At 38.6% G+C, this 27,793-nt stretch overlaps 2 protein-coding genes across 5 annotated transcripts in view; both read right to left on the reverse strand.

Annotated features, from left to right (window-relative positions):
* LOC117960881 (inactive rhomboid protein 2-like) overlaps positions 1-10,613 on the reverse strand; it is a 30,709-nt gene extending 20,096 nt beyond the window's left edge. For all 3 annotated transcript variants that reach the window (XM_034899178.1, XM_034899170.1, XM_034899162.1), the window contains exon 1: positions 10,348-10,613. The gene's annotated coding sequence lies outside the window, so the exon portion shown is untranslated. The remainder of the gene's footprint in view (positions 1-10,347) is intronic.
* A 2,074-nt stretch (positions 10,614-12,687) lies between these two features.
* Positions 12,688-27,770, reverse strand: acox1 (acyl-CoA oxidase 1, palmitoyl). Of its 2 annotated transcripts, none has more exons than XM_034899190.1 (14): positions 27,505-27,770; positions 25,830-25,989; positions 22,100-22,260; positions 21,084-21,191; positions 20,792-20,911; positions 20,556-20,671; positions 19,371-19,540; positions 18,476-18,638; positions 18,016-18,206; positions 17,093-17,272; positions 15,714-15,819; positions 15,328-15,471; positions 14,912-15,118; positions 12,688-14,460 (listed from the first exon to the last, which is right to left on the reverse strand). In XM_034899190.1, the coding sequence occupies exons 1-14, from the start codon at positions 27,611-27,613 to the stop codon at positions 14,410-14,412; spliced, it is 1,986 nt and encodes a 661-aa protein (XP_034755081.1). In that variant the 5' UTR covers positions 27,614-27,770; the 3' UTR covers positions 12,688-14,409. The 2 variants fall into 2 exon arrangements, with proteins under 2 accessions (XP_034755081.1, XP_034755090.1); XM_034899199.1 differs by lacking the exon at positions 22,100-22,260 and adding an exon at positions 24,308-24,468.
* Positions 27,771-27,793: the final 23 nt, after the last annotated feature.

Here is a 27,793-nt window from a genome sequence, read left to right on the forward strand (position 1 = left end):
CATCATAGTCTTGAAAGCCTTGAAGTTGTCCTGGAGTTGTGGTTTATAAAATCAATACGAGACCCTGGGTGTCTGCGGCAGGAATGGCAGCAGCAGGGAAATCAGACACCACCCCAGTCAATAGCCTAGTTTCCACTACAGAGCCAAGACACACTTAGACAGGGCTTTCACATATTGTTCATTTTTATAATGTCTTTATGCTAATAGGGGTGTATATTTCAATTCTTCAAACAGTGGTTTGAATGTGTGATGAATATTTCAAGCTTGGCCAGAAAGCCAGATTCTGTTCACTTTAAACAGAAAGGCTGCTGGCGATCGAGCCAGTGGTTTAGTGGAGTAGTGGGTAGGGGCTGAACCCACCCACTTAGATAATGAATTAGCTAGGAATTTGGCTAATGGACAGAGTGCTCAAGAGGTGGGGAGGCTGCTGCTGACAGTCTATCAATGTAGACATACAGTTGATAGGATCCACATAACTAATGGGAAAGATAACAGAGACAGAAACCTAACTCTAACCACATTTAGCAAGAAGCACCCAACTGTGTGACCTGGAGCAGTTTTAATAGAGGTTGATAATTATTTATTTTTAATAATGTAAATGTTTCTGCATGCTGTCTTATCTGCAAGGAGAAAGTTGCCGTTCTGTAGGAATAAAGTCTCAAGTTGCATTACTTTAATCAACATACACTGCTAGGTACGACGAAAAAGGAGAGAAAGATGAGTTGCTTAGAGTGTACAATTGTACAAGTAATGTACAATACATTTTTGCAATATACTTATTGCAAAAATGTATTGTACATATACATTATATATGTGTAATGTATATGTATTGTACATATACATTATAGTATATGTATTGTACATATACACATATGTATTTTTCAGTGTTCGAGCAGCCCCAAAAGGAGAGAACAAAATGGCCAGTGTCCTCCAGGTTTAGACCCCTTGATACAGAACATGGAGAGGAATTCAACAAACAGTATGTAAGTCCATAATGAGGGAGTGTGTATGAATAGTATCTACTGTAATCATTTTACAGTAGGCTAGGTAATGCTGAGCTACATATATTCAGATTTGCTCATTGAAATGAGCAGTGTTGACAAATGACACTAAAATTATTAGACGGCTCCACAACACACAAACTGAGAATGACACACTGGTGTTTAGCAGCATGCATGTTGTAACTATTGATGCCACCAACGGGAAAACTATCTTAAGAATAAGTTCAGTTATTTTTGATGAGTATATGACCGTGATTTCCCCGACCTGTATCTAGGAATGTTAGTACGTCAGCAAGCAGCAGCACCATAAGTGCTGTTTGCCAAATAAACATGGACCATGTCTTTTTAATTTCATCCGCGTACTCTCTCTCGTACTAACCACATCTAGTTATTGTGATGGTTGATTTTCAAATGTGACAAATGGGTTTTGGGCAAATCACATATAGAATATTACCCTCCACTTGTGCTTTCTATAAAAAAGGATGAAATGACAAGAAATAAAAGACTGAAGTCAAATCAAGTCAAGCTTGCTAAGAAGACAATTAAAACCTACAAAAAAAAACATTAAAATAGAGGAAACATTAGAAAACACGATGACTCCCCATCCATTCCATGTGTCAAGTGAACTTGTCAACTTACTCACTGCGGACTCAAATGAGTCATGTGTCAGAGCAAAGAAGGGGAATATCCACAGTGACATCATCCATAGCTAATGTCATCACATGACATGGAAAGAACCAGTCCACCAAGTGCCTTTTTAGCGTCCAACAATTCACTAGTTCAACAAATACTAGTACATACTACTACATACTAGTAGCTCAGTCCTTAGGAAGTTGGGCACTGCCAGCAAGGCACCGAACCACCTTCAACCACTCTTGACATCGCTCCATTAGTGGATGTATAAGACCTAAGCATTGTGGTTAATAAAAACAGAGTGTAAATTGTAATTTCAATCAGAAATCAAGATCAATAAAAGAATAAAATTTTAAAGTAATAAATTATAAAAAAACACTTGACCATTAATCAGGGGAAGTGTACTATCAGTGTGTCCCCCTTGTGTTTGGTAAAATCACGTGTGTTCCTGAGAGTGTTACTATGGTTCAGTCTCTTCTATGGGTTGGGAAAATAATCAATTCTTAGATGCATCCCAATTTTCTCTAGAACAATTCAATGGTTGATTCTGAAAAGTTAATTGATTTTATAAGAAAATGTGTTGATTTTTATTTAAAAGTTACTGTCTCCAGACAAGTACAAATCAGAAAACAGGATGGGAAAATGGACAACAAGTTAGAGTTTAGGCAAGAGTGCAGAAACAAACAAAACACACAAAAATGCCACATTTTTTAAAAGTTTTGTGCACACACATGCACACACACACAAACAATAATTAGGCAAAACACACACAGGCTGTTCATCATCTTCATCACATTACATCTGCCCATCTCATGTTTGATGTTCTATGAAGCCAATTCTCCACCTTTAAACATGACTGACATGGAAGATTCCTGTGAGAGAAGGTGACGTTCACAAGCATGTTTAAGGCATGGAATGACTACAAAATAAAAACCTCAGTAGAGACATTTCATTCTGTGTATGTCAACATCTAAGCTTTGTATAGCCGCTTTGCCTAGTAAGTGATTAGAAAAATGAGTAACAAACTCGGATTTATATGTAGATTTTTAAAGTCATGCATGGAAATGTACATAAAAAATGTTTGCATTGAGATGCATTGATAATGACTTAAATATCAAATCATTGGCCTCTGAATCAAATCGAATAGTGAGGTGCCAAGAGATTCTAACCCCTAGTCTCTTCCCTCCTGGGAGAGGCCTGCCCAGGGAATGTGTTCATTAGTATACCTGTTTTACTGACGCTCAAAGTAGTGGTATCCGTTGTGAACCTGGAGACAGGCTGGACTGTGCTCAGTTACTCAGAGCTGTATAGTTTGGATACATGGAACAGGTTGCAACTGCAGTCAGGACAATGTGTCGCCTCTCTTATACAGCCCTACAGAATGCACATGTAGGGGTGTAGGGAAGATATCTTGTTTCATTTTCTGCCACGCTCACTCTGCACAGCATAGCAGTTGACGAGTTCATATGGACCAAGCACTCTAAGGTCGTGTACACACAACCTACGTCTTTCCATTCATTTTAAATGGGGGGTAGTGTGTATAGTCTGCAGTGGTGACATATTCAACTGTTGGTGAAATTCAACCTGACGTCACCCTGCAGTAGTCACTGTGTGTGTTGTGTACTTTCATGTAATTTCCCCTTAAAAACATACTACTGTGTGTTGTCACGTGGCTCCGCCCGATCCAGTCTGAGACATGGAAGCAACATGGAGGAGCACTCAAACATTGAGCAACTGGAGCAGCTTGTACAAAACAAAAGCAATGTCAGTTGTTTGGACACATTCTGGCTTCAGTAAAGACAACACTGATGTAATATGTATATAATATATACAACTATACCAAGGATACAAGTCCGATTTTCCAGGATTGGCTATATGCTTATTAAAATGAGCTTGTTTGACAATTAACAAAGTTATAATTGTGAAGTTTTTTCCCTAGTTTGTGGAAGAATTGGGTGCACAAATTTGGCAGGGTATCTATTTTTCTTTTTTTTTTAAATGCTATTTACCATTACATTTTGTGTCTCTGTGCGATTTTGTCTTGTTTTTTAGGGTTGTTTTGGGTCTCTGTGGTCATTTGGCATCAGTTTGTGTCCCTGTGTGGTAGTTTATTGCCTCTTTCTCAAATCATTTTGGACCATTATTTCCATAACTCTGTTTAAAACGTCGGAAAAGCAAGGGCAGATAATAAATAAAAAACCCTCAAAAAGCTAAGAGACAATACTTAAAGCTAAAGAAGTCCAATTACAATTATTAGATCTGATCTGTAAGTTTTAGTTTGTTTATTTGGCTTAGGTGCTGCACCAAAACCTTATAAAAGAGAGGAAAAACCCCTCATATTGTAGATATGAGTATGTAGAACTACAGTACCTCATACTATTAGTTTATAGTATAAAAACATCAACTATGCCTACTTCAAAAGCAACCAAACAGTTAAACCTGCTGTATATTTTTGGCATTCTTCTCACATCTGAGCTAAGGGAATTGCTGAGAAACTTCACTATGCGCCTCCACAAGCTTGTTGATGCTGCTTACTGCGTGGAGAAAAGAGTGAGTCTCACTCAACTAAACGGTTGTGTTTGCCAAGCTATGCCTTCTTTCGTACTTTTCCATTTTAAGCTTTTCCACGGCCTGCCAGAGCAACTTGTTATAGGCCATAAATGTTCAAATCTACTTCATGAGTGCAGTAGGCAAAATGAGCAAGACCAGTGTTACCACTTGCAGACCGGGATTTGATAATTAAACATTACAAAAGCAATAATAAATTTGACTCAGGCGTTGCACATTTAACATGTCACATCGTGGTGCTTCTGATTTGTGAGAATGTGTGATAATTGAGACCTCGGCTCCAGACAAAGTTGCACAACCTCCTTCCATTTTTGCAGAAACTTAAGGCTCATGCTTATTCACACTTTCTTCAACTACAGTAATCAGTAAGTAGGGCATTCATTATACAGCCGCTGGAGAGTGACAGGAAAGGGAAGAGAGCACTGTAGAGGGGACGACACACGGCTAAATCAAACCCAGGCCGCTGCCAAGGACTCAGCCTGCATGGGGTGCACACTTTAACAGGTGAGCTAGAGGTGCCCCACACTGATACAAATCAACACTGAATAAGTCATTTTAAGATTAGCATTATGAACAAGTCTGTAATCTTGCTCTGCATATTCATAGTGGAAATAGCTGTGTTTCCGTTGATGTACTTGCAGTTATAGTGACGCTCTTGGAGGCTAAAAGAGGAACTGGCCCTTAGAAACTGTGTCATCCATTCTTTTCTTAACATTCACAAAGTCTTGCCTTGTAGATCCGTACAAGGACATATACAACAGCATGTGTAACTGTAAGCTGTTCATTGTGTTTATTATAACTATTTAAACATGTTCACCATAGACCTCTAACTGGATTAATTCATGTGAAGTGTTTTAAATGCATTAAGCGTTTTTTATCCATGGATAAGATGCAAGATAGCTGCACACATGATTAACTAAGTGGCTTACAGAACAGGTGTGATTCAAATTATAAAGCCTCAGTGCAACGAGGAGTTGGGAGTAAATATTAGTGGGAATTATAACACGTTTCATAATTAAGACTAAGGACCGCATTAAGGGTTAACATGAGTACAAGTAAAGATGTTCAGACAATGTTCGCATCCTCACAGTCTGTGTCTCGCGCAGCCAGTACGTGTGTGGACTACGCCAAGTGCTAATTTGTATGTGGGAGTTGACCACACTAACAGCGTGATCTAGAATAGTAACATGAGTAGATGTTGTGTATGCACTTCCAGTCAGTTTACCATTTCTCATTGGAAATAGCATAGATGTTAAAACATCTGATTAAACTAGACTTGTCAAAAGTCCTATTTGCACAAGACTAGTATCACCAGGGGACATTGATTTTACTGACATTATCTCCCGGATATGATGTCAAGGCTCTGTCGAAACGTCAATCATTTATGATTGCCAACGGCAATCGCCATATCAACCCTAAATCACAAAATGCTGATTTGCACAACTGTAACTATCAAATGAAAGGATGTTTTGCTGCCTCGTCATCTTTACAATAAGCTAACTACAGAATGAGAGATTGGGGATTTAGTCTATCAAAGTACATTACTACCTTACCCCTGAAATCCTAAATAAAGACATAATAGAGTCAAATAGCCAAATATTCTCCAGTTAACTATTCAAATATAAATACATGCAAACAGCAACTAATTTTCTTTCCTGTTTCCTAGAGATGTGACGAGATCTTGCGATATTAAAAACATGACGATATTTCTCCTCAAGGTGAAAGTAGTCTCGCAATATCAGTACACAACTGCAGACCAGCAGCCTGTATGGAGTCTGGCTTTAACCTCAAAATTAGCATAGAAGATGAAACTTTTGCAGAGCAATAGCGGAGTTGCAGCTGAACAAAAAACGGCCTGTGTACCCAAGACTGGGAAACGTTGGAGGATACCGAAGCTCTTATTGAAGTGTTCTTTAAAGTAGTGTTAAAGTCTCGTCTCTTAACCCAGTGCGTGTTTTTTGTACAAAGAAGGCTTTCTTCAGGGCCATGTCACGCCACGCCACATCACGTTGGCTACAAGCCAAAAAATTAAAGAAAGTGTGAGGGAGAGAGGAATATTTTCAAAAGCTGGAAGTATTGTCATTATATAAACATCTCTGATATCCAACATGTCACTGCTAGCAGAAGAGCAGTGGACCTCTTTTCTCGCCTTGTGCACACAGGCAGAGCGAGTTACTATGGTTCTGGGAATCTGCGTCGCCGCGTCTTTTTCATGAAATCAACCTATGTTAAACACGACAGAAAACTTGATAGGCTTTTATTTATGTGCGATAATCTTCCTAACAAACAGTAACACCCGGAATGCAGAATGTTTGCAGTTCTGCAGATTTACTGATAGTTGACTCCTCCTGTAAGATTATTATTGTTCCAATAAGGTAGAATGAGTTTCAAAAAGGAGCTGGCAGGTTCTGCGTGCCTCGAAAGTAAAATAGTATTATAAAGACTAATGTAACTTACTTCTTTTAAAGATAATTTTCAGGCTGTTCCGCCTTTAATGGAGAGGACGGAAAGGGTAGAGAAGACCTGCAGAAAATCGTCACGGATTGGACTTGAACCCTGGACCTCTGAGTTGAGGCACGTGCCTACTCTACCAACTGAGCCAACCTGGCCACAATGTAACTCATTTCTTTTGATTCTAAGTAATATTGTTACTTGTTAAGGAGTAATAATTAAAGAGTAACAGATATCACTTCCTGAGTAACTTGCTCAACACTGCTTGTCACACCCATATTGTTTCAATGTTGAACAAAGTGAGTTTTCTTAATAAAGCCTGCCTGTCTCAACAAACCGAGCTGTAAATGGAAGACCAGAAAGGACTGTGTGAGAAAGCGCTTTTAATGCACAGGGCCAGCAGTCTGGTGGCACAATGCCTTAAAAAATGAAGAGGAACACCCTGCTTTAACAAGACCTTTTTAAAGACAATCAAAACCTTTCAATGGCAGCATTGAAATGACATCCTCTTGATAGACTTCCTATACTTTAGGTAGACAACATGTTTGGTTTGGTCTGCATGCAGTCTCGCGGTGTGTGAACTGATCATGACTAAGCCGGCCATTATGCCAGCAGAAGATTAAGCAGTTGAATGCTACTGAAGGTGTGGGAGTCTGAGAGTGTGTGAGTTTCAGTGGTAGTGTCTGTGTGCGCTTCCACACAGTCATAGCAACAATCGAAACTGCCTCCTCATTTTTAATTTCCAAACACAATATCTCTTGATAATGACTCTCTAAACAAAACCTTGGTTCTTTACATATCCCATTATCCATCTTTGGCTGATATTAGCACTTTGGTGGCTCAAACTAATCAATAGCTCCATTTAGAAGACAGTAATTTAAAAGTTCACTATTGCGGTATCTTGTTTGAAAAGGACCTTGGCTTCAACCTAATCATTCCAGAGAACTATTTTCTGCATGTGTCTGCATGCCCTAAGCAGCATAACAGCACGCTGCTATGCAATACCTACTATGCAAACAGCCTTGGTCCCAGTCCAAGAGTTCCTCACAATCCTCAAGATGTGACCTAATTATCTAGTATTAATACAGTGTGCATTCTGTACATATATAAAAAAAGATATTGCTACCCTATTGTGTTTTTCCTCTTCATCATTGGTGCAACAAGTACGTGCATGTGTATATGTTGCAATATGTTACCCAAAACAGCTAACTTCTAAAAGGGTTTTGTCAGACATTTTGTGTACTCGTGGATTTTGCAAGAAATGCAAAAGGAAAATGAGCAGTCTCAATGCCACAATAAATGTAAATAGTGGATACATAAACTACCCTCTGTGCCACTAAGAGCTTTACAGCAAAGCTACAGAAATCCTTTTAAGGTTTCTAAGTTTTTGGGTTTCAAAGCATTTCCGGTGTGTCCCAAGATAAAGCGTCATGCACCGTGGAACAACATTTGGCCGGCCAAATGGCTGGTAAATGTTTACCTTTTACCAGCCACCCAGCAGATTACAATTCTTTTTTTGGCTGCTGAGTGAAGCAAATCTCCTACTCATTTGCATATTAAAACAGCATTTGGATGGTTAATGGTGCTAATATTCCAATAGCCTAGCCAGTCACTCAATACTCCTCGCATACTGTTACTAAAGTGGGTTGTTATTATAAAAGAAGAAAGGCACACTGTTTGGGCATTTTACTGAAATATGATCAAATCTTAAAAGATCACGGAAGGAAAGCCCAAAGAGGGAAGTGATGGCAGGATGTAACTGCCTGTGACACTGACAGACTGGAAGACTCTGAATGCAAATGGAAAAAGCTAAGGTTTTCCAAACTACAAACTTCAGGAGCAGTGAAATGAGATACTGTATATTCTTCAGGCACCACATTCTTCTTAGATAAAAAGAACTGTAGTACAGTGTTGATGGGGAGGTAACAATGAAGAAATGGAAACCTTTGATGTAAGGCTGCTCAATATAGTTTTCTTAATCGTCTTCACAATATCAGCTGACGCAAATATACTTGTTGCTGCGGCATAATGCGGCAAACACTCAGAGATTCTTTGTGTTAGTTGAAATAAAATAAAAGAAGGAAACTGCACTTGAAAATGTAATTGTCTTCTTACTTGTTTTTTATTGACACCTTTTATGTTCACTTCAATGTTCAATTTCTTCAATAAAATAACGTTGGAAATGATTTCCTTCCATTTATGTCCAGCCCTAGCGGGGAGTGGGTGGTAGAACGAGTGAGAAGGTGATTACCTTTGGAGCAAGTATTGACTCACGACGACCAACGTGTGCACCAATTGTGCACTTACAGTAACTTGAGATTATGAAGGGGGGGTTCATTTTAACTGTTCACTTGAAGCAGTTTTGAAAAAGGAACTGTATTGTTGAAACTGATCTGTATACATTATCATTGCCTTTTACTTTGTCTTAATGTTTCCCATGATGTAGTTATCTTATAAGACATTCAATAGCAGCGTGTGACTGGCACTTTCAGTCTTCACCTCATATAGTGTTGAGAGTAATTAGAATAAAAGACTGCTCTTGCTGTAGAACAAAACAATGAAAAAAGTAAATATAAGATAAACACCACAGTAATGCTGTGATAGATATTACAATGATAATTGTGTCCACATCATCCACCTTGGTAGCTACTTTGTGCGTAATTTCTGTACTAATCACATGTTGGAAGAGCAAGTATCTACATGTCCGTGGTGGTTGAAAACAATTCTAGTGGGAAAATAGTACTCTGCACTGGCATCTGAACTTACTGTACCACACCGTAACCAACTACTACCCATCATTCGACACCCCTGCAAAAACAACAAACATTTTCACCCAGTTTAAACACTGTTTAGTGACTGACAATTCCAATGATATAGTGAGCTTGCTAAACAGGTGTTTTCATGTTTATGTTAAGGTCTCCTACACACATTTCTGAGACAGACAAATATCTGATAATGTTAACAGACCATTCTAAGAATTGCTAGTAGAAAAAACCTGTACCAAATTGTGTAACTCTTTGTAGGAGGTGGAGAGGCAACTGTGAGAACTGTGACACTATATGAACAAAACAGCAGTCAATTTAATGACTGACTGGACTGTCTAAGCTATAGCGTTAGTTTAGTCATCACCACTGTGTAACTAAATATTGCTTTACCTATACCAGAATTGAAAAATTCTCCTATCTATAAGCTAGCTAGGTAACTTGACAAATAGCGTTAGCGGTTTGTTTTCGTCAAAAATCAGATGAAAATGAGTTTCAGACGCGGTCATTCGACGTTAAACACACCCTCCTGCATTCTTTGACAAATAAATGGGAGGGGTGTAACGACAGATGAATTGTCGGCACATGGCGACTATCTCTTATTAACTTCAAAGGGATAACATGATATTTGAGGAATGATATTTGTCCCGGCGGGTAACGTTAGAGCAACAAAGAGGTTGTCGAGGCACGCGTTCAGCGGCTCGTCTAAGCTAACGTTTTTTTTGTCCTTTAAAATAGCGGTTCTTAATCCCACCTTATGTTGAAAGTTTCTTTAAAATGTATCCGAGTACTTATGCACCGCCCTTTTGAGATATTTAATATGTTTGCATTTTAAAAACTCAATGACCGTTGACTCAAACACTTTAAGTTAACGTTAACTTTTAACGGCTTTAACGTTCCAAAAACAATAGAAAAGTTGTCTTTCCACTCACCTCCAAGACGAAACAACAGGATATTGTTCATTAGCAGAGGGTTTGTCCGAGAAAAAACAATACTGCAAACTACTGTCCGCCAGTGTGTCACTAGCTACTTCCCTATTTCTCTCTTCCAACAACTGCAGTTCCACGAAGGAGCAGGGGGCGGAGTTACAACTTATTGTATGCACAGAGTTGACGAGCAAGGCCAGGTCCAACCATTGGGTCCAACCCTCCAAAGATGGCCCAGCCAGCGGGCCGCTTGTGGACATTACGGAGCAAGAGGCTACAGCAGAGATTTTCAACAGGGGGTCCGCGTGACCCCTAGGGGTCCTAAGAGTTAGTGCAGGGGAGCCGTCAAATTAGGTTAAAAAATAAGTTTATGAAAGTTTTTTTGTTCAAAAATTAAAATATCTAACAAGTACAATACTATGAATCCAGCATATCGGTAAAAAACATTTGTATATATGTAAAGTAGTAGTGGGTCCCTACTCTGTATATATATTTCATCAAAGGGGTCATTGGGTTAAAAAAAGTTGAAGAACCCTGGTCTACAGTAATAGATAGTGATTAACTCCTGCACACCATACTTCTCAATAATGATCATGCAGTTGATACATTAGTGGTTTAAATCTAAAAGTGTTAACAGCTAATGCCCATTCCATACTGTATTTGTATTTAATACTATGCAACTTTAATCAATTCTCTAGGAAGAAATTACCTTTTATACACAGCAGGGTTACTTATAGCACTTGGTTGACATGGCACAACTTGAGTGTTAGGGGGAAAAAAAATCTGATTTATTTATTGAACTTAAAGGGGTACACTTGCAATTTAGTAGTATCCTTCCACAAAGTTGGAAAACAAAGCATGGTCAAAATTGACGCAACAGATGAAGATATCTCCTGACCTTAGTATGAGTCATGCCCAAAAAATGATGGATCCCACAGTTTCATTAATCCATATTGACAGTGCCAAACCCCTAGTTGATAACTTTCTGGCTCTCTGTAAAAGTCTCCAGCCCAGTCCAAGATACTTTCAGACATCATCAGTTATTTTCTTAGACATTAGAAATCATTTCCAGACTCGTACAACTATGTCCACGCCTGAAAAGCACTAATCGTGATTGATCTATGTCTGCTATACCACTGACACTTGCAATTATTTACATTGTTCTATGCTTTATTCTTTTACTTATTTCCTTCTGTAGCAGGATCCTAGTGTCATCTACACTGAAAGGTGATCAACTTAATTCAAGCGGCTTTCAAGTATACTATGGTGCTAAGTTTTTGATTTACATTAGCATGTTAAGTTCTTCCAGTACATTTCACATGAAAGTGGTAATGTATGTTATCAATAGTGGGCCTTAAAAACAGTGTTTTCCAAAGTTGATGTAATACAGTTCAAGCTGATTTACTGATCAAGACAGATACACACAATACACATGATTTAGTTTTTTTTTTTTATCAACATAACTTACAGGTCAAATTAATTACCAGCCATTAAAACCATGTTGTTTCTATTTATTATTACACAATAAACATCACACAAATATGCTCAACAAAGAGCTTAGTTATTATATGATAATTGTTCCCGTGCAACAGAAATTAAGGGAATAAAAGTCATACATATACAGAAATGAAATACTATAAGCCTTGTAAGCACAATCACCAATTACTTACATTAACAAAAGAAAACTTCCTCAGGCACATAATTATTTAACAAATCAAAAAAAAAGCAACAATTGAAGTGAGACGAACAAACAGAGAAATGTATCTTTTTAGATAAAACAGATGTTGACAAAATGTTTGAAATTGGGAAAAATTACAATGAAAAAAGGTTATAAATTGCTAAATATCGCAGAATATTGCATTATGTTTAACATCGTATCGTGGCAAAAGTATCGTGATGATATATCGGGAGGCGTCTGGTGATTTCCACCCCTAATATTTTTGTGTGTTGATCTATTGCTACTTTTATTCACCGTCATCTGCCATTCGGATTAGGTTGCTGAATGCGAAAAATAAACTACTGCAGATGAGTTGAGATAAAGCTAGAAATAAAAATCAAACAAGTCTCTGAAATATGATACATTTCTGTTTGCTAAATCCGGTTATTATAGGTTTTTCCAAACCGTTTCTGACACTTTAATAACAGATATAGAATCATTAATCAAAAACGATCCAGTTTGCACAAAGTTCATCATATATGAATCAGAACAATTCAGTCAGCAGGATTTGACCGCTGCAGCATATTAATAGAATTTTTTTAAGTTTGTAGTTTAAAATGTGCTTGATTAAAAACAAAACAAAAAATAATAAAATAATCCATGTAGATGTTGGCTAGGTTTTTTTACCATTCATTATAATATATCAACCTCACAGCAGGGAGGGAGAATACTAATTCACATATACAGTGCATACGTGTTCTCATTAAACACTAAATTGGCAGAAATTCCCACTTCCTGTCGTCACAGGTGCTTATTACCCATTTGACATTTTACCACTATCTGCAGAAACCGTTCTGTCCAACAAATACATTCAGAAGCATGTAGACAAGATAGTCATTATTTGTTCAAATGGTTGAACACACAGACCGTTCATAAACTGAGAAATTTAGTACAAATCACCCCAAAGATGTTCATTTCATCTCCAGTAAGTCTTTGTAAATCCTTCCACTTTCTCATATATTTTGTCTCTTGATGGACCTCTCTACTCTCTATCGTGCTCAGCTTCTATCAAAGAAGTAGTACCGGTATATACCCTACACACTAGTATCTGTGAAGTGGATCATTAAAGTATAACAATGTGATTCAATATACAAGAAGAAATGCAACCAGTGGTGGGGCTGACAGTTAAGGCAGTTTTGCCTTGAAATTCAGCAACTGGGAAATTTTAAGGATTTTTTAGTGTTGTAAAAACTTGTTAGCATTGGAGACCATCGTGCCTGACACGAATTCAAGCTGCCATCAGCACAGTTTTTTTTTCTTCTAAAAACATGCACTTTTGGTGAAGTATCAACTTAAGGCAGCGAGGAACAGTTTGGTACAATGCAGGACATCGGCTTTTAAAGGCATAGTGATTATCTTCCGACCGTTTCAAAATGGTTTTTGTTGCAGTATTTTACAGGGGAATATTTTTATATTATCTTTACTTGAGGTTTCCATTGGACATTTGCTCTAATTCGCTCTAATTATCTAATTCAAACATTTTGACTGGCGTTTAAGTAAGTCATATTACACAATCATTCAGAGGTATGGAGGGGTAAGGGGTGTCCCAGGCTTGTGCAATTCCTTCTTGATGTCTACAGTATTGATAAAGGTCATGGATAAATAAATGCCTCTTTAATAACAACAAACAGCACAGGGTCTTTTCAAAAAACCATTGGTCCTCGTCGTCAAGGGAAACAACCAAAACTGATTTTGCTGTTGGTTTGTTCCTAACATAAAAATCTGACATTATGTAACGTTCATAATCACATTCTGTTCTTGTTAGAAAAAAGAGAGATGGCATTCCTATCTTGGCTGGCTCATGCAGAGGAGCCATCAGGCACGCAGTAGAAAGTGAAGAAAAGATGGGGGAAACTGAAATTTTAAAAACTTCACAATGGAATTTCTCTACAGAAAACCATGTCTTCTTAAACGGCAAGTAATTGATTGTTTTCAGTATTCTCAAAGCTATTTTTCAAAATAATTATTTCATTAGAGATTTTTAGATAGAATTCTAATTTCTGGTATTGCTTCTAATCTCCTCATAAATGCATTTTCTTGCGATTGTTTCAGGTTGTCCTCCCCATTTATAGGTCACCAATTTTACATCATCATTCCCCATCATTAAAGAGGAAAAATGTAGACAGACCCAAAATGTGACAATACAACAAGGCCTTTAGAGTGGCTGATGGTGTTTAACATGACCACACATAGAGAGTAAAGTAGGGAAGGCTAAATTCCTTCAGACTGGTAAATACCAGCTGATGGAAAGTAATGGCCATCCTGGTGTTGATATTGATTGGGGTTAATGTGGTTACGTATACGGAGATTTGAAGGGTTGCAACCAGGATTTAAGGTGCAAGGGGGTCAGCTCACAGTTTGGACCGCAGGGGTTTCAGGTACTTGTGGAAGGATTCATGGACCTGGGGAAGAAGAAGGAATATCGAGCATTTGTTAAGCTGAAATAACAGTCAAGGGGGGAAAGACATGTTTATGTAATCTCACACACTGTGTTCTACCTCTAATGCCAAATGATTGTGGTCACCCATAAAGTGCACACATGCAATAGCGCACTTCCGCTTTCATTTCTGGAACCTATGTAACTGAACAACTTAATGTGACTTAATGCAGTATGTTATGCATTTCATAAAACAACATAAAGCATTAAAGTCAGGGGAAATTGACTTTTACTGTTAGCCAGTGTTTATTCACTAAACACATTAAGTTAAAGTAATTGTAAAGATTCATTTTTTTCACATTACTTTTAAAACGCCATATTAAACTGCTTCTCTTGCCTAGTCCAAATGGCTAAACATTTGATCAGTACCACCTGTGCGTGACACTATTATTTTTAAACCCGTGACCCTGACCTACCTCTGTGGAGTTTAGGGGTGAGCGGCGAGCCCATTCGAACATGTGCTCATAGACATTTCCATCATATCGTCCCAGGACTGAATTTAGCTTCTTGTCGTGGTGGTCAAAGGCATCTACCAGTGCCACAGCATTGGGCCTCAGCTGAGACAGCAGCTCCTTGATACGAACAGAAACCTGGTGCACTTGGGGGACATTCAGCAGTCCTGCCTGAAATCAAAACAGACAGAGATGTGGATGAAAACGTGCATTCAGCTGCCCTTATAATGAAGAACAGGCAGTAGAGACAGTGGGTTTTGATGTCAAGCAAAGAATTAAGTCTTATATTTTATTTTTTCAATTCAAAGTTTATCTGATAAAACAATCATTCCGTAACACTTGCAAACCATATTGTGTCTCCATTTTGGGATTTCTCTGACCTGTAGAAAGTCTCCAGAGTTGGTTGCAATGCCGTGCAGGGCGTACAGCAAAGCCAGGGTCGACAGCACTGAGTGTATTGCTATGTCACCAATCTCCCCCAGTTTGTCAGTAAAGAGCTTCACCACAACATAGTGACAGTGAGCCTGCAGACAAAAAACAGGTAAGTTGTGTAAATGAATGAAAGAGACTCAAGGCAACAAATAAGAAAAACAGAAAAAGAAAAATGAGATGAACATGAGCAGGATTTGAGTTCAATTTCAAGCAGCAATGGAAAGACATATTTGGCTTTGGCTCAGCATCAATGTCTACATACACTTACCTATAAAATCCAAGCCAGATCTCTGTATCAAACAAAAGCGAGAGAGCGAGAGAGAACTGAACTTACATCTGAAGCTCTGACCAGGTCAATAGCACTGTTGTTCCAGGCGTCCTCCTGGCACTTCCTGTTCTGTATCTCTTGCTGGATACTCTTAGCTGCCAGCTCAACCAGACTTCAAACACAAAAATGATCTGCATTAACCAAAGATGTAATTTATATATTGGTTAAAACATTGAGATATGTTTTCCCTCCCCAGCTTTAACAACACATATTTATCTTTGATGTATTACAACAGAGGCTCTTGTACATTTTAGCGCTTTTAAATTTAATTCTTCTGAAATCCTCTTATGGAATTAGATTGTCTTTTCACAAATGAACCATCATAACTCATATCTACAGTATATAAAAGAGGGAATATGTTTAAGGGTTAGTAGGAACACAGAATAAATCATTACTAACACGCAATCGTCCACCTAAAGTCTGAATTGGCAGGCCATAGTTTGTCACCCTCCAACCCCCCTGACTTTGTCCGCACCACACAGCTGACACAGATTGAATTTTGATGCAACTAAGGCAGACAGTTTGCAGGGATGTGATCAGGGCAGCATATTATGTTAGTGACAGTGAAAATGACAAAGGCAGAAATAGGACTAACAACAGAGAACAGCAGACTTGGGCAGAAAATTGATTAGACTATCTGGTTGATCTACGCCCGGACAGCTCATTTGGTAGAAGGGGCATATAATTTAATTAATTAATTAACTTTTAATTTATACTTTTATTGATCCCTGTGGGGAAATTAAAATGTACACTCTGTTTGTTAGTAATCACTACACACAGGCCTGAAATACACACATGCTCAGGACCTAATCATGCACAAATGGAGAGATGTCAGAGTGAGTGGGCTGCCAGCTGGACCAGTGCCCTGAGTGGTCGGGGGGGTACGGTGCATTGCCTAGGAGGTGAAGTGGCATCTCTCCAGCTACCGATCCACACTCCGTGCTATGGTCCGTACGGGTACATGTACCGGCGACCCTCCGGTTCCCAACCCAACTCCCTACGGACCGAGCTACTGCAACCCCACATTGACGAATATTACTACAACCCCAATTCCAATGAAGCTGGGTTGTGGTTATACCCAATCATGACACTGACCTGTTTCCAATTAACCTGTTCACCTATGGAATGCTTTTTGAGCATTCCTCAACTTTCCCAGTGTTTTGCGGCCCCTGTCCCAGCTTTTTGTAACTTGTTGCATTATATTCTGTTTTTATTTGTGTTTTACATACTATTCCATTGAAATTGGGGTTGTAACTCTAAAAATGAAGTTAAAGCATATATTGAAAATTGATCCAATGAAAATTTGAAAAAACATGTGAAATGGTAAAAAGAATTAAATATCTAAACCAGGAATAAAAACTCAGAAACTCAGCTCAGTCTCTTACATGGCAGCTCGTTGTTTGTAGACGTCCACCAGGCTAGCCAGGTCGTTTATGTCCACCACGGCTGGTCTGGCAGCGACAGGCTGTGGCTGGACCCTATGTTGCTTTGCTTCATTCAGATATGATACAATGCCGCTCAGCTGCTGTCCTGCCTTAGCCTGCCGGTAGCTCTTCACCAGATGTCTGCACAGACAAAAGTTGAGGATTTTGAGATTTTTTCTTATATAAATATTAACACCAAATCCAAGTCTGGCTTCATAAATCCACCTCTTCATTCATTCCCATTTGCAACTACTTTAGCCTTTGTGTGTATACTCTGTGTTCAGTTAAGAGTTCATTTGTAATTGACCATTTCAGTAACTGTTCGTACATTCTTGCCAGGAAAACAATATCCCTTCTAAAAAAGACAAAATATCTATACATCTAATACACAGTTGTTGTTTTTTTTAAACTGCACAGCTGACCTTCATAGTACTAGATCTTTAAAAACATGACAGCTAACATTTAGGGATATAAAATGTCACCCGTGTTTGTTTTTGCTGTGGGAGGAGTGCGGGTGTGTCCTCTGCATTTATGTTGTGATAGGGCTGCTGAGTGGGCATATGTTTATGTCTGTATTTGTCTCTGTCTCGTTCTCATTCTATTAAAGTGTGTGCTAAATGTGTATGTGTGTGTTTTAGTGTGAGCACTGCTGTACCATAAACAATGCAATTTAGGCATTAGGAAGAGGTTACTATACATTTTAGTGTTACGACTTAAAGTAAAAGCAAAGTAAAGAACAATATATTAAAGATAATATCCCACCTAGTGTATGAGCACTCTAACAACATAATAACAATAAAAACAAAGGTGTTTCTAGCATGTTAGGACTTGGTCTTGATGTTGGGGTCACATTTGTGGTGATGTGATTATGTGTGTTGAGCCACCTTGCAGTCTGCAGCATCATGACTGTGTTCTCTCCCTCGTAGGTGCATGTAGGGGTGAACTCAACATAAATGTCAGGCAAGCCACTGCTGCGAGAGTAGCCGTGGCCGCCACATGACATGCGGCACACCTCGATGCCAGAGTTGGTTGCCCACGTGGTGAAGGCCTTCAGGCCCGCGGACAGAGCATGGAGCTGTAGATCGGAGGGTAACAAGGGTGAAAATTTAGTCAAGCCCAAACACTGGGTGACAACTATATGCTATTTATTTTTTTTTTAAATCAAGTCATCATTAAGCCTAGATCACACTCTCTACATAATAATAATACATTTTATTTAAAGACGCCTTTCTTGGCACTCAAGGATGCCACACAGGGAATTAATAAATTAACAACAGCAAAACAAATACTATACAACAGCAAAACAAATATTGTGCGTACTACATGTGCATGTCCAGTCAGTACCTCAGGCAGTTCACTGAAGTCCCCGTCGTTGATGTCTCCACTGATGCGGTGGTAGGTCTCCTTCATATACTGGCCAACAAAAGAGAAGGCATAGGCCGTAGCTAGTAGAGGGAAGAGCTTGTACTGCTGCGTCTGGTAGTCGAGGATCTGAGGCTCTGGCTCTCTGTGGGACACAAACACAATGTTAATTTCATCTAAAAGGTTGATGCATTAGGATGTAGTACAAGATCAAATCATGACGACACCAGTACTTTTTCCATTTCCTGTTACGTCACCATTTCTGAATCTCTGACACTAATTTCATTTTGTTGAATTTTATAGTTCAACTATCAAAGTGCTATAAATATCCTTATTCTATCTGGACATATTAGCCCTCTTCTGTAATTTACGTCTTTAAACATTTCACATCCATACATCCGTATGTTTACTGTATGAACCATCTATGTTCTTATGGAACAACTGAACTAAGTTAAAAATTATTTGTACCAGTTTTTGCTTAAGAAATGTAGTTGCAAGTCTACCTTTCAGTTAAATACAATTATAAATTCATAATTTGTCATTTGAGACTTTCTACTGATAAGAATTTGTTTTACACAAGCTTCTGGTGGTATAAAGTAAAATCTGATATTGAGCCATGTCACTTGGTTGTGCATGATGGACCATAAAGCTGTGGTAAGCACTTTATTTTTTTTAAACTGTTGGGCAAAATTGTCACGATAATATTTCAGTATATAGTTTATTTTAAGGGATCTGAGAGAAACCTAGACTGCATCTTCTCTTGGCTCTGTTATCAGGCTTTAGATAATCAAGCCTCCTTTGCCACTTCTATCAAATGTGCAATGCTTGTGCAGCTCTGTGATGAAATGTCTTCATGCATTCATTTGTATTGACTAACCCCGGCCGGATTTCAGACTGATGTCGAACAGAACTGTAGCGGATGGCGATGGTGCAGGACTTGGAGAGGGCCCGAGCTGACTCGCCTACAATCAATGAGCGGATGAACACCATGGTGCCGTAGGTCAGCTTGGCACTTGGTGGCTTCACATAGGTTCCATCTGGCTCCACCTAGTGGAGAGACAGAGTAATTCTTCACAGCACGTAGGCAGATGCTTCAGGAGCAAAAGTACCACTCGAAATGCAATATTCTCAGTTCATATACTCATTTCATTGTTACAACAGTTCATTTGCATTTCCACCGCAATACACCAGAATAAATGCTACCTTCATGACAGGTTTAATGTTCAGTTTTTGTTGAGATTGCTTATGGGAAATGTTGATTCAACTTTGTGCTCATTTTGAATAATGTTTGTGAAGCTGTTAAATTGTAAATTTAAATGTAAAATCATTTCTTTTTGAAACAGGGTTTTCCACTCATCTTCCAGTAGTATGCAGCTAAAATAAGGTGCTTCTCGGTTTAAGGCAGAGATGCTTACAAGTATTTTGTAGTTTGCAGTTTCAGGTGCCTGATCAAATTAGATGTGGTTGAGCCAGAATCCTTTACACCACATATTTTGCATTCAGGGATTCTTTTTTTTTTGGACCTTGTTGTATGAAGTATTTAAAGCTGAAGCTTATGATGAATGTCACAGCAGCTACCACTATAGTCAACGCGTCTGATGTTCCTGATTACGTGTGGGGTTTGGGTCTGACGCCGGACCTCTTTCTGCCCTACTCTTTTATCCTCCTCCAGGTTTCCTCCCTCCGCCATGGTGTCTGTCGCTACCAATCAGAAGATAACTCAGTGTAAGCAGCACAGATTGTTTACATTTTTCTTGCTACTGACAGCACTCCAAATTTACAAACAACAGAGCCACGTGTTGAAATCGACCGGAATTCTCCTTTAAGTGCAACTCGAGTCCGAGTGTGCATGCAATGCAAGAATCCTTCCCTATTTGGTGAACAAAATACAGCACTCTCTAGTGGCAAATAGGCAGGCAGTGGTAGAAACCACCAATAACCCTTTGGGCACAGTTTAAATTACACTGACAGCAATCCTTTCACAAAAAAAGAACAAATCTCGTAATGAACCTAAACCAATTTAACAAAAGGAAAACTAGCAACTAAATGAATGTCACATCACCTTGGCAAATTTCATCATCATGTTCTCCCGTGGGATTCGTACGTTCTCTAGTTTTAGGAAGCCATTGTCAACTTCATTGAAGCCAAACTTGGGGCCGATATCTCCAACCACAATACCTAAAAGAGACAGAGGAAAAATGACAGATCCCGAAGAAAGGGAAGCAGAAACAGGAAGGTAAATGAACACTTGATTACAACAAACACCACATCCAGAGAGACCTCACAGAGAGTGGTTACCTGGCAAGGGTACGTGTGTGCTCATGTCGCGGATAGGTACGATGAAAGCATGCAGACCGTTGCAATTTCCCTGAGTATAAAGCTGGGCTAGAACTATGGCATGGTTTGAGGTCTTTCCAACTAGAAAAAGAGAGAGTAAGAAGGTTAAACTAATTTGTTCTGAATGTCAACAAGGTTTTCTTAGCCTGAAAGAAAATCAAATAACGAAACACATTCCATGTACTTTGCCATTTCCAGGCTCTATAACTCTTGGTCCAGTTGTGCAGAGACTAGACAGTGTGAATGTACTTACGCCCTCCAGGCCACCATTTGATGGAGCTGATTGTGGGACTGTTCAAGACAAACTCCTGGGTGGCCGGATCATATGTAGCAGTAGTCTCCAGCCCCCTGAGGTGTGTGCCTACAGAGAGAGACAACGTATCGAAGCCCACCACACACACACACACACACACACACACAGAACAGAAACATAAAGCGTACACAGTTGAAAATCAAAAATGAATTAATTTGACATGAACAAATGGAAGATTAATCAATGAATCAACATTTAGCCCTTGACAATTTGAAATATGCATTACTAGGTAGCTGAACTGAATGAAGCCAACATAAAAGGAGCAAATCAGTGCACTTTGTAGGTGTTTGACAGATCTAAAAAAACATATGTTACAATCATGTTTCAGCATAATTCAATTCATGCCATACTATGTAATGCCATTTGCTTGATGGCCTCTGAATTTGCATCTAGCACAAACAAAACAAACCGTAAAGTGTGTTGCTATACTGGTCTACAACCAAAGACAGATCCTTAAACATGCTAAACCAAACATGTATATGAACTATCTAATATTGTTAGTAAAGGAAACGGTTATATCAAAAACAAATAAACAGGCAAAACTTTTGATAACTTTATGCTTGTCTGGTGGGTCAACTGACACAAGTGTTCAGATGGGTTGTAACTATGTTTAACCATATCAAATATTTGACCTACTGTCTTTAAAGAAGTGGTGTTTACACACTAGACAATTACCCTGGATATTTTAGGTGCGTTCATCATCACGTTAACTTGAGTTCAGCAGTTTAAAAAATTAAGTCAAACGTGTGATTTGTCTGCCTATGACAGAATGCTTAAAGCATTTGCAACTCGGACAAAAACTTCCTCAGAAAACCATTAACGGATTTTAAGGACAAATGGATGTTAGTGCCAATTAGGTAAACATTAGTTTAAACTAAAGCACGAGAAGTATCACCAGAATGTTTATTGACAGGCCTAAAAAAGCCTGATTTTTTGGACTGCCCTGTTCATTTTACCGTGGCCCATCTCAGTCTGAGCGTAGGTGCCGATGATCTCTAGGTTCCAGGTGGGCATGAAGAAACGGTCCATTTGCTCTTGGGTGGCCTGGTTGAGCAGTGTGGGCATGAACATCGCCAGATGGAGATCCAACGGCCCTGGCCTGTCTGGGTTCACACAGCTAGGCCACACAGGACAGTGGCAAACGGAAAAGAAGAGTAGGTGGAAATGGGGAAAGGCCGAGAAGGGAAATGCATAAGGAATTTTTCAATGGAAGCATTTGAATGTGGAGAGAACGTTGGAAAAAGTATTGAACAGGAGGAATTATGGGTAAGAGTTGATATGGTTCGAAAAAGGAAGAAGCGGGGGAAATGAAGAGAAAGGTTGTGCAAAAAAGCATTAAAGGCAGAAGTGACAAAGACGAATTAAAACAGCGTGTGACCAAATTGTGCATATTGATTTGATCATATGGCCATGATTTGGCTCCACTCATTTAAATCTGTCTTTAGTAGCTGCATCAATAAAGTTTCCCTGCAACATGTGAGTTTGAATACCTCAGTAATGTACAGCATAGGGCTTCACGATTATGGCCAAAATGATAATCACGATTATTTTGATCAATATTTTGATCACAATTAATTATCACGATTTGTTGATTTTTACCAAAACAAATTTTATTGTCACATAGGCTATTTATAACTGCTTTCACATATTGTACTACATTCCTCTTATGTTGAAGTTGTATGTATATATAAAGCTGCAAAATATGTTAGTGAAAATGATCTGAAATAAATAGCTTAGGATATATATATATATATTTTTTTTTTAATTCTCTAAGAAAGCTCCTTCACTTGTTTTCAACATTAACTGATTAAAGAGCTAGGGAGAGAGGGGGAGTGCGATGGGCGTACTCACAGAGAGACGGCTGACTCATTATGAATGGGTCCAGCACGGGTTGAATGGCGGGTCAGCAGAGTTACACAAGTTGTGTACATATTAAATGTCTATATCGTCACTGCGTTGCATTTTTATGAACTAGCTATGATATTCTGGCCATAGGTCACATCTCTCACCTAGGTCCAACAGCTCTGTCTCAAACACTATTACTCTACAAGTTGAAGTTAGTTGCATTCAGTAACTTCTTCTGTGTTTTTCACCTTGGCGGCCGCGATAGCAGAGTTACCAGCGGAAACACTGGTACAAATACAGGTTTATGATTTCATAAGCTTCTTATTATGTCAAAAGGAGCAAGGTTACCTCCCCTTTCTCTGCTTTGTCCGCCTAGAGAATCCCCCCCCATCCTGTCAAAACACGGGTGAACAAAATGTTCATTGAAAATGTTAATTCACACCCAATTGACTTTGTCACAGCAAGGCAATAGACAATAGCTAGCTTGGCCTACTTTCTCTCAGATTACAAAGAGACATTCAGAAACAAGAACTCATTATGGGATCCAAGGCCACATATTATTGCAAGACATAATGCAGTTCTTGCTTTTGATGTCATGAAACGGACAAAAATTGTTCTCACTAGTTTCCATTTTCAGTCTATACTAACTACTAATCACACAACATAACACCCTCTTCATCCTTTCTGGCCACTTAAGATGCCAACAGCCAAATCAAAGACAGAACAGATTATTAGGACTAATAATCCTACTGATTGATTTAAAAGAGCGTATACAATTTGCAAAAAGATGGAAAGTACTCAAGACAGCAGTCAAAATGCACACAAGCTTCACCATTAGTGCAATATCGTTAAAAAAGATGGAGTGAGAGAGTTGTCAGTAGGAAAGAAGTAGAACTACCTACCTAATGTAGATGGGAATATGTTTTGGAAAAGACTGAACAAAACTATAAAAACTATATTTTTTATCTAAACTACTACTAACGCTGAAGGTGTTAGGGACAACCATAGTGCAGCAATGTTAGTAATCCAGTTACATGTAACTAGCCACAAATCACCATCAAATTGTTACGTATGAACACAATTTTCAGGACACTCGTGCAATTACTTTTGAATATTCTACATGATTTGAATCTGTCAAACACATACAAGAAGAAAAGTTCTCCAACGGGCAACTTTTCTTGCCCCAAATATAATTTTGGCTAAACATTCAAAAACACAAATGCCAATTTGTGATGCTTTATAACAGCACAATTACGTTGTGTCTAAGGGCCTTTATCAAAAAGCAAGTAAATAAGTTAAGGGCTAAGTCCAGGACTGACCGTGACCCATCTCAGTTTGGGCATATGTGCCCACGGCCTGGAAAGACTCTGCCAGAGGTAACCATTTCTTGGACTGCTCAGGGTCACATTGGCTGTACAGGGTTGGGAGGAACATGACAAAGTGTAGCCCCATGGCCTCATGGTGGTTGCCATTAACCATACTGGGTGAAAGGAAGGTATAGGACACACAAACTTAAGTTTAGACTTGATGTTACTCAAATGTTATTTAACTGAGGTTCTTTTCTGTCTTATTATGTCATGGCAGCACTGTGATTTTTATGGTTGAGGTTCAAGTTTCTCACACACATGCTACTTTGTTGTCTAAAAAGCTATTCAGTCAAATTTAGTGTTTGAACAAGTAACAAGAAGAAAAATAAGAAGACAGATAAAAATGCAGAGGGAAAGCAAAGTAGAGTATTAATGTGATCCACATCAACCTATTTTACAAGCAGCCACAATTGAAATGACAACTCACTGAATAGACATCAAATAGGCTGACAGAAAGCTTGGGAATGCAGGAACACAGCCCACTAAAAATGTGAGCAGTATCTCTAAAAAAGCATTATAAAACAGAAGGGCAATCACACTGCAATACACAGTACAGTTGTTGAAAGCTGGTAACTTGCATACCCTCTGACAGAGTCCCTTGATCTGAACTTTGCTCCGACTGAATTTATTTGCCTTGCGATCACACGCAGCTACAGATTGAGGGTCAAGCTACAATCTGTATTACACATTTTCGCAGAAACTGTAGGTGATTCTTTGAATTTTGTACTATCACCAGGAAGTTTCTTAACCATTCTCTTTTCTGAAACAGATATCCTTAGAAAACAAACATGGCGTTTTGTATATTGCAAGTCAGTTAACGAACAATCCACGTATATTATTTGATTACTGCCATAAAGTACAGTCAGGGTGTGGTAACATTAACATAAGCATTAGCCATTGTGTAATGTGTAACATGTCAACCACTTACATCATGTGTAATTGCAAACCCTTGATACTGACAGAGATCATAATAGTTGGCTTTATTTTTCATTAAGTATGCAAGTATATTCATGTACATTTGTAAACATTAGCTTGTGAAAAACAGTATCTCAGTGTTCACCACTTCCTTCTACTTAATTTAAATTGTAAATTACCATCAGTTCACATACATGTTGTTTCTGACTCTGCTTACACTCCTTGTGTGCCTGAGTCCCTTCCCCACTGTTACCTCCATGTTTATTTAACAATTTAGGACAACACTAAAGTGCGTCAATCTGAGTGAGGAAAAACTAATAATTCCATTTTTGATCGGTTAAATGCCTTACATTTCTTGCTGAACATGATTTTAGGGGTAATAATGTAAAGAGGGACATAATCCCCTTTTTTTAAGTAGGCTTTTTGTGTTTACCTCTCCTAACAGCTGATTTGACCATGTGCAGGCTGCTCTCCCTCGGCCTTGCAATCACACAGAGACCCATCTGGATCTACAGTATGTAACCTGTTGGCCTCACACATCGACTGATTTACCACATACGTCTTATAGCAGTAGATCTCCTCTGGGTCTGCAATGCCATACTCTCTGAGCTTCAGGATCATTTGGGCGCTTTTTCTTACAGCCTGGTCATAGCGCTCACTGCGGGAAAGGAAGTTTGGGTCCTCCTCCTTAAAGTCTGGGTCACTGAAAACCATGGACTCTACAGTGGATGGTGGAAATTAAATCAAAAATGTATCTTTTAGTCTACACAATACATACATCGAAGTTTAGGTGGACATTTCCAAAAGTTGATTCAAATATGTAAATGTGTACACAGGTCTGAAAATGTGTGCTAAAATGTAACAGTGTGCATATAGATTTGAACATATGAATTAAGTAAGAAAGCAATCACATACAGTAGGTTGTTAGATAAATAAAATTTTAAAAAATGGCCATCACTTTGTACACACAGTGGTTTATAGTTCAATTACCCTAGCTCCCTCCTATTATTGCTAACCAATTTTTAGACCAAACATCATTTATGCAAGGCATGTGTTGAGAAAGATAGTTTTTTGTCAGAATTTGGAGGACATAACTACTGTATCCTTTGCTACCCTGATTGGCATACTGTAATCCACTGTACATCAATCCCTTTTTCAGTGGAGCGTTCAATGGACAGAAAACTATTCAGAAACTATTATTATTTATCATTTATGAGTAATTAAAAAATATATATATATATTTCTAAACTCAACAGCTACAACAATGTGATTATTAGTATGTTTTCTCTGTCTTCTAAAATTATAAACTAAACATCCTTGGCATTTGGAGTGTAGGTCAGTGTAGGGTGTCATCTAAGATTAAGAAACCATGATGGACATTTTTCACAATTGTTAGAAATTTAACAGACAAAAAAGATTAACTTACTTAAGAAAACACTCAATAATGCAAATGATCATTATTTCAGACACTAGTAGGTTTTAGTACGAGTATCTGCACCTTTAGGTTTAACAACATTTTCAAATACATGAATCTGGATTTAAGAATGTATACAGACATGGACAATTAAATTCTTCTTATATAACATTTTAAAATGTGTATACAAACTGACACACTTAAGTAAATGAATATGAAAAATGAATATGGTCTTTAATTTAACTTGACCTGACCCAAGACAACAGACGCAATCGCATTTAATTCACACTGAATCAAACATACAGTATGTTGTTCTGTGCTACCTACAGCCACGCTATGTTTGTCTGAAGAGGATTTGACTAAAGTAGCATGGCCTAGCGTTAAGTTCAATTGAACAGGTGTTGAAACACAACCACTGGTACACGTTACATCACTGAACACTAAACAACTGATCAACTATTGTAGGATTTCATGCCAAATGACATGAACGCCGAATTTTTCTTTGGAACATAACATATCTCCCTAAGACACTTAATTTTGGAATAAATACATTTTAGCGCAAGATATGTTTCAAAATTACGTAAAAGTTTAGTTCGATTAAGGACAGCGTCCGAAAGGCAGGAAAGCCGCTATAGCTATAGCAACTCTAGTTAGCACACAGCCGATGAAAGCATCAACGTTAGCTCCTTCTTCTCCACAATACTTGTCTTCAGCAAATATCATTTGTATCATTGTCTGATAGAGTTAACGCTAGGTGTCGGCTTTAACGAGCCCAATAACTCTTAACGTTTTCGGAGAAAGAAGTAAATTTCAAACTCACCAATTTCTCGTCTTCTTTTGGTCTTCTCAAGGCCCCCGTCCAAAATGTAGGTTAGTTTCTCGACGTCAAAAGTTGCGTTTTGCCGCTCTTTGAGAATATCAGGATTCATGGTTCTATGTCCGACTGAAAACAGCACTAACAGTAAAAGGAAAAAAGTGGACAACTGTTATGTAACCTCCTGCAACCTCAACCTGACTGATGGACGGACCTTGCTCCTGACAGGCCTCCTCCTGACGCAGGCGCAGTGGGGCGGAGAGGCGGAGATGAGTCATGTCATGTGACCGTATAT

Source organism: Etheostoma cragini, chromosome 2, assembly GCF_013103735.1.
Source record: "Etheostoma cragini isolate CJK2018 chromosome 2, CSU_Ecrag_1.0, whole genome shotgun sequence".
NCBI classification, from domain to species: domain Eukaryota; kingdom Metazoa; phylum Chordata; class Actinopteri; order Perciformes; family Percidae; genus Etheostoma; species Etheostoma cragini.

Bases quoted from the DNA above. Each gene is read 5' to 3' on its own strand.
- acox1 (XM_034899190.1), bottom strand. From the start codon at position 27,613: ATGAATCCTGATATTCTCAAAGAGCGGCAAAACGCAACTTTTGACGTC. The intron at 17,273-18,015 runs GTGGCTCAACAC...TTGTCTGTGCAG, and splicing joins ATGATGCTGCAGACTGCAAG to ACATCTGGTGAAGAGCTACC. The intron at 15,472-15,713 runs GTAAGTTCAGTT...TTTTGTCTGCAG, and splicing joins ACCTGGTCAGAGCTTCAGAT to GCTCACTGTCACTATGTTGT.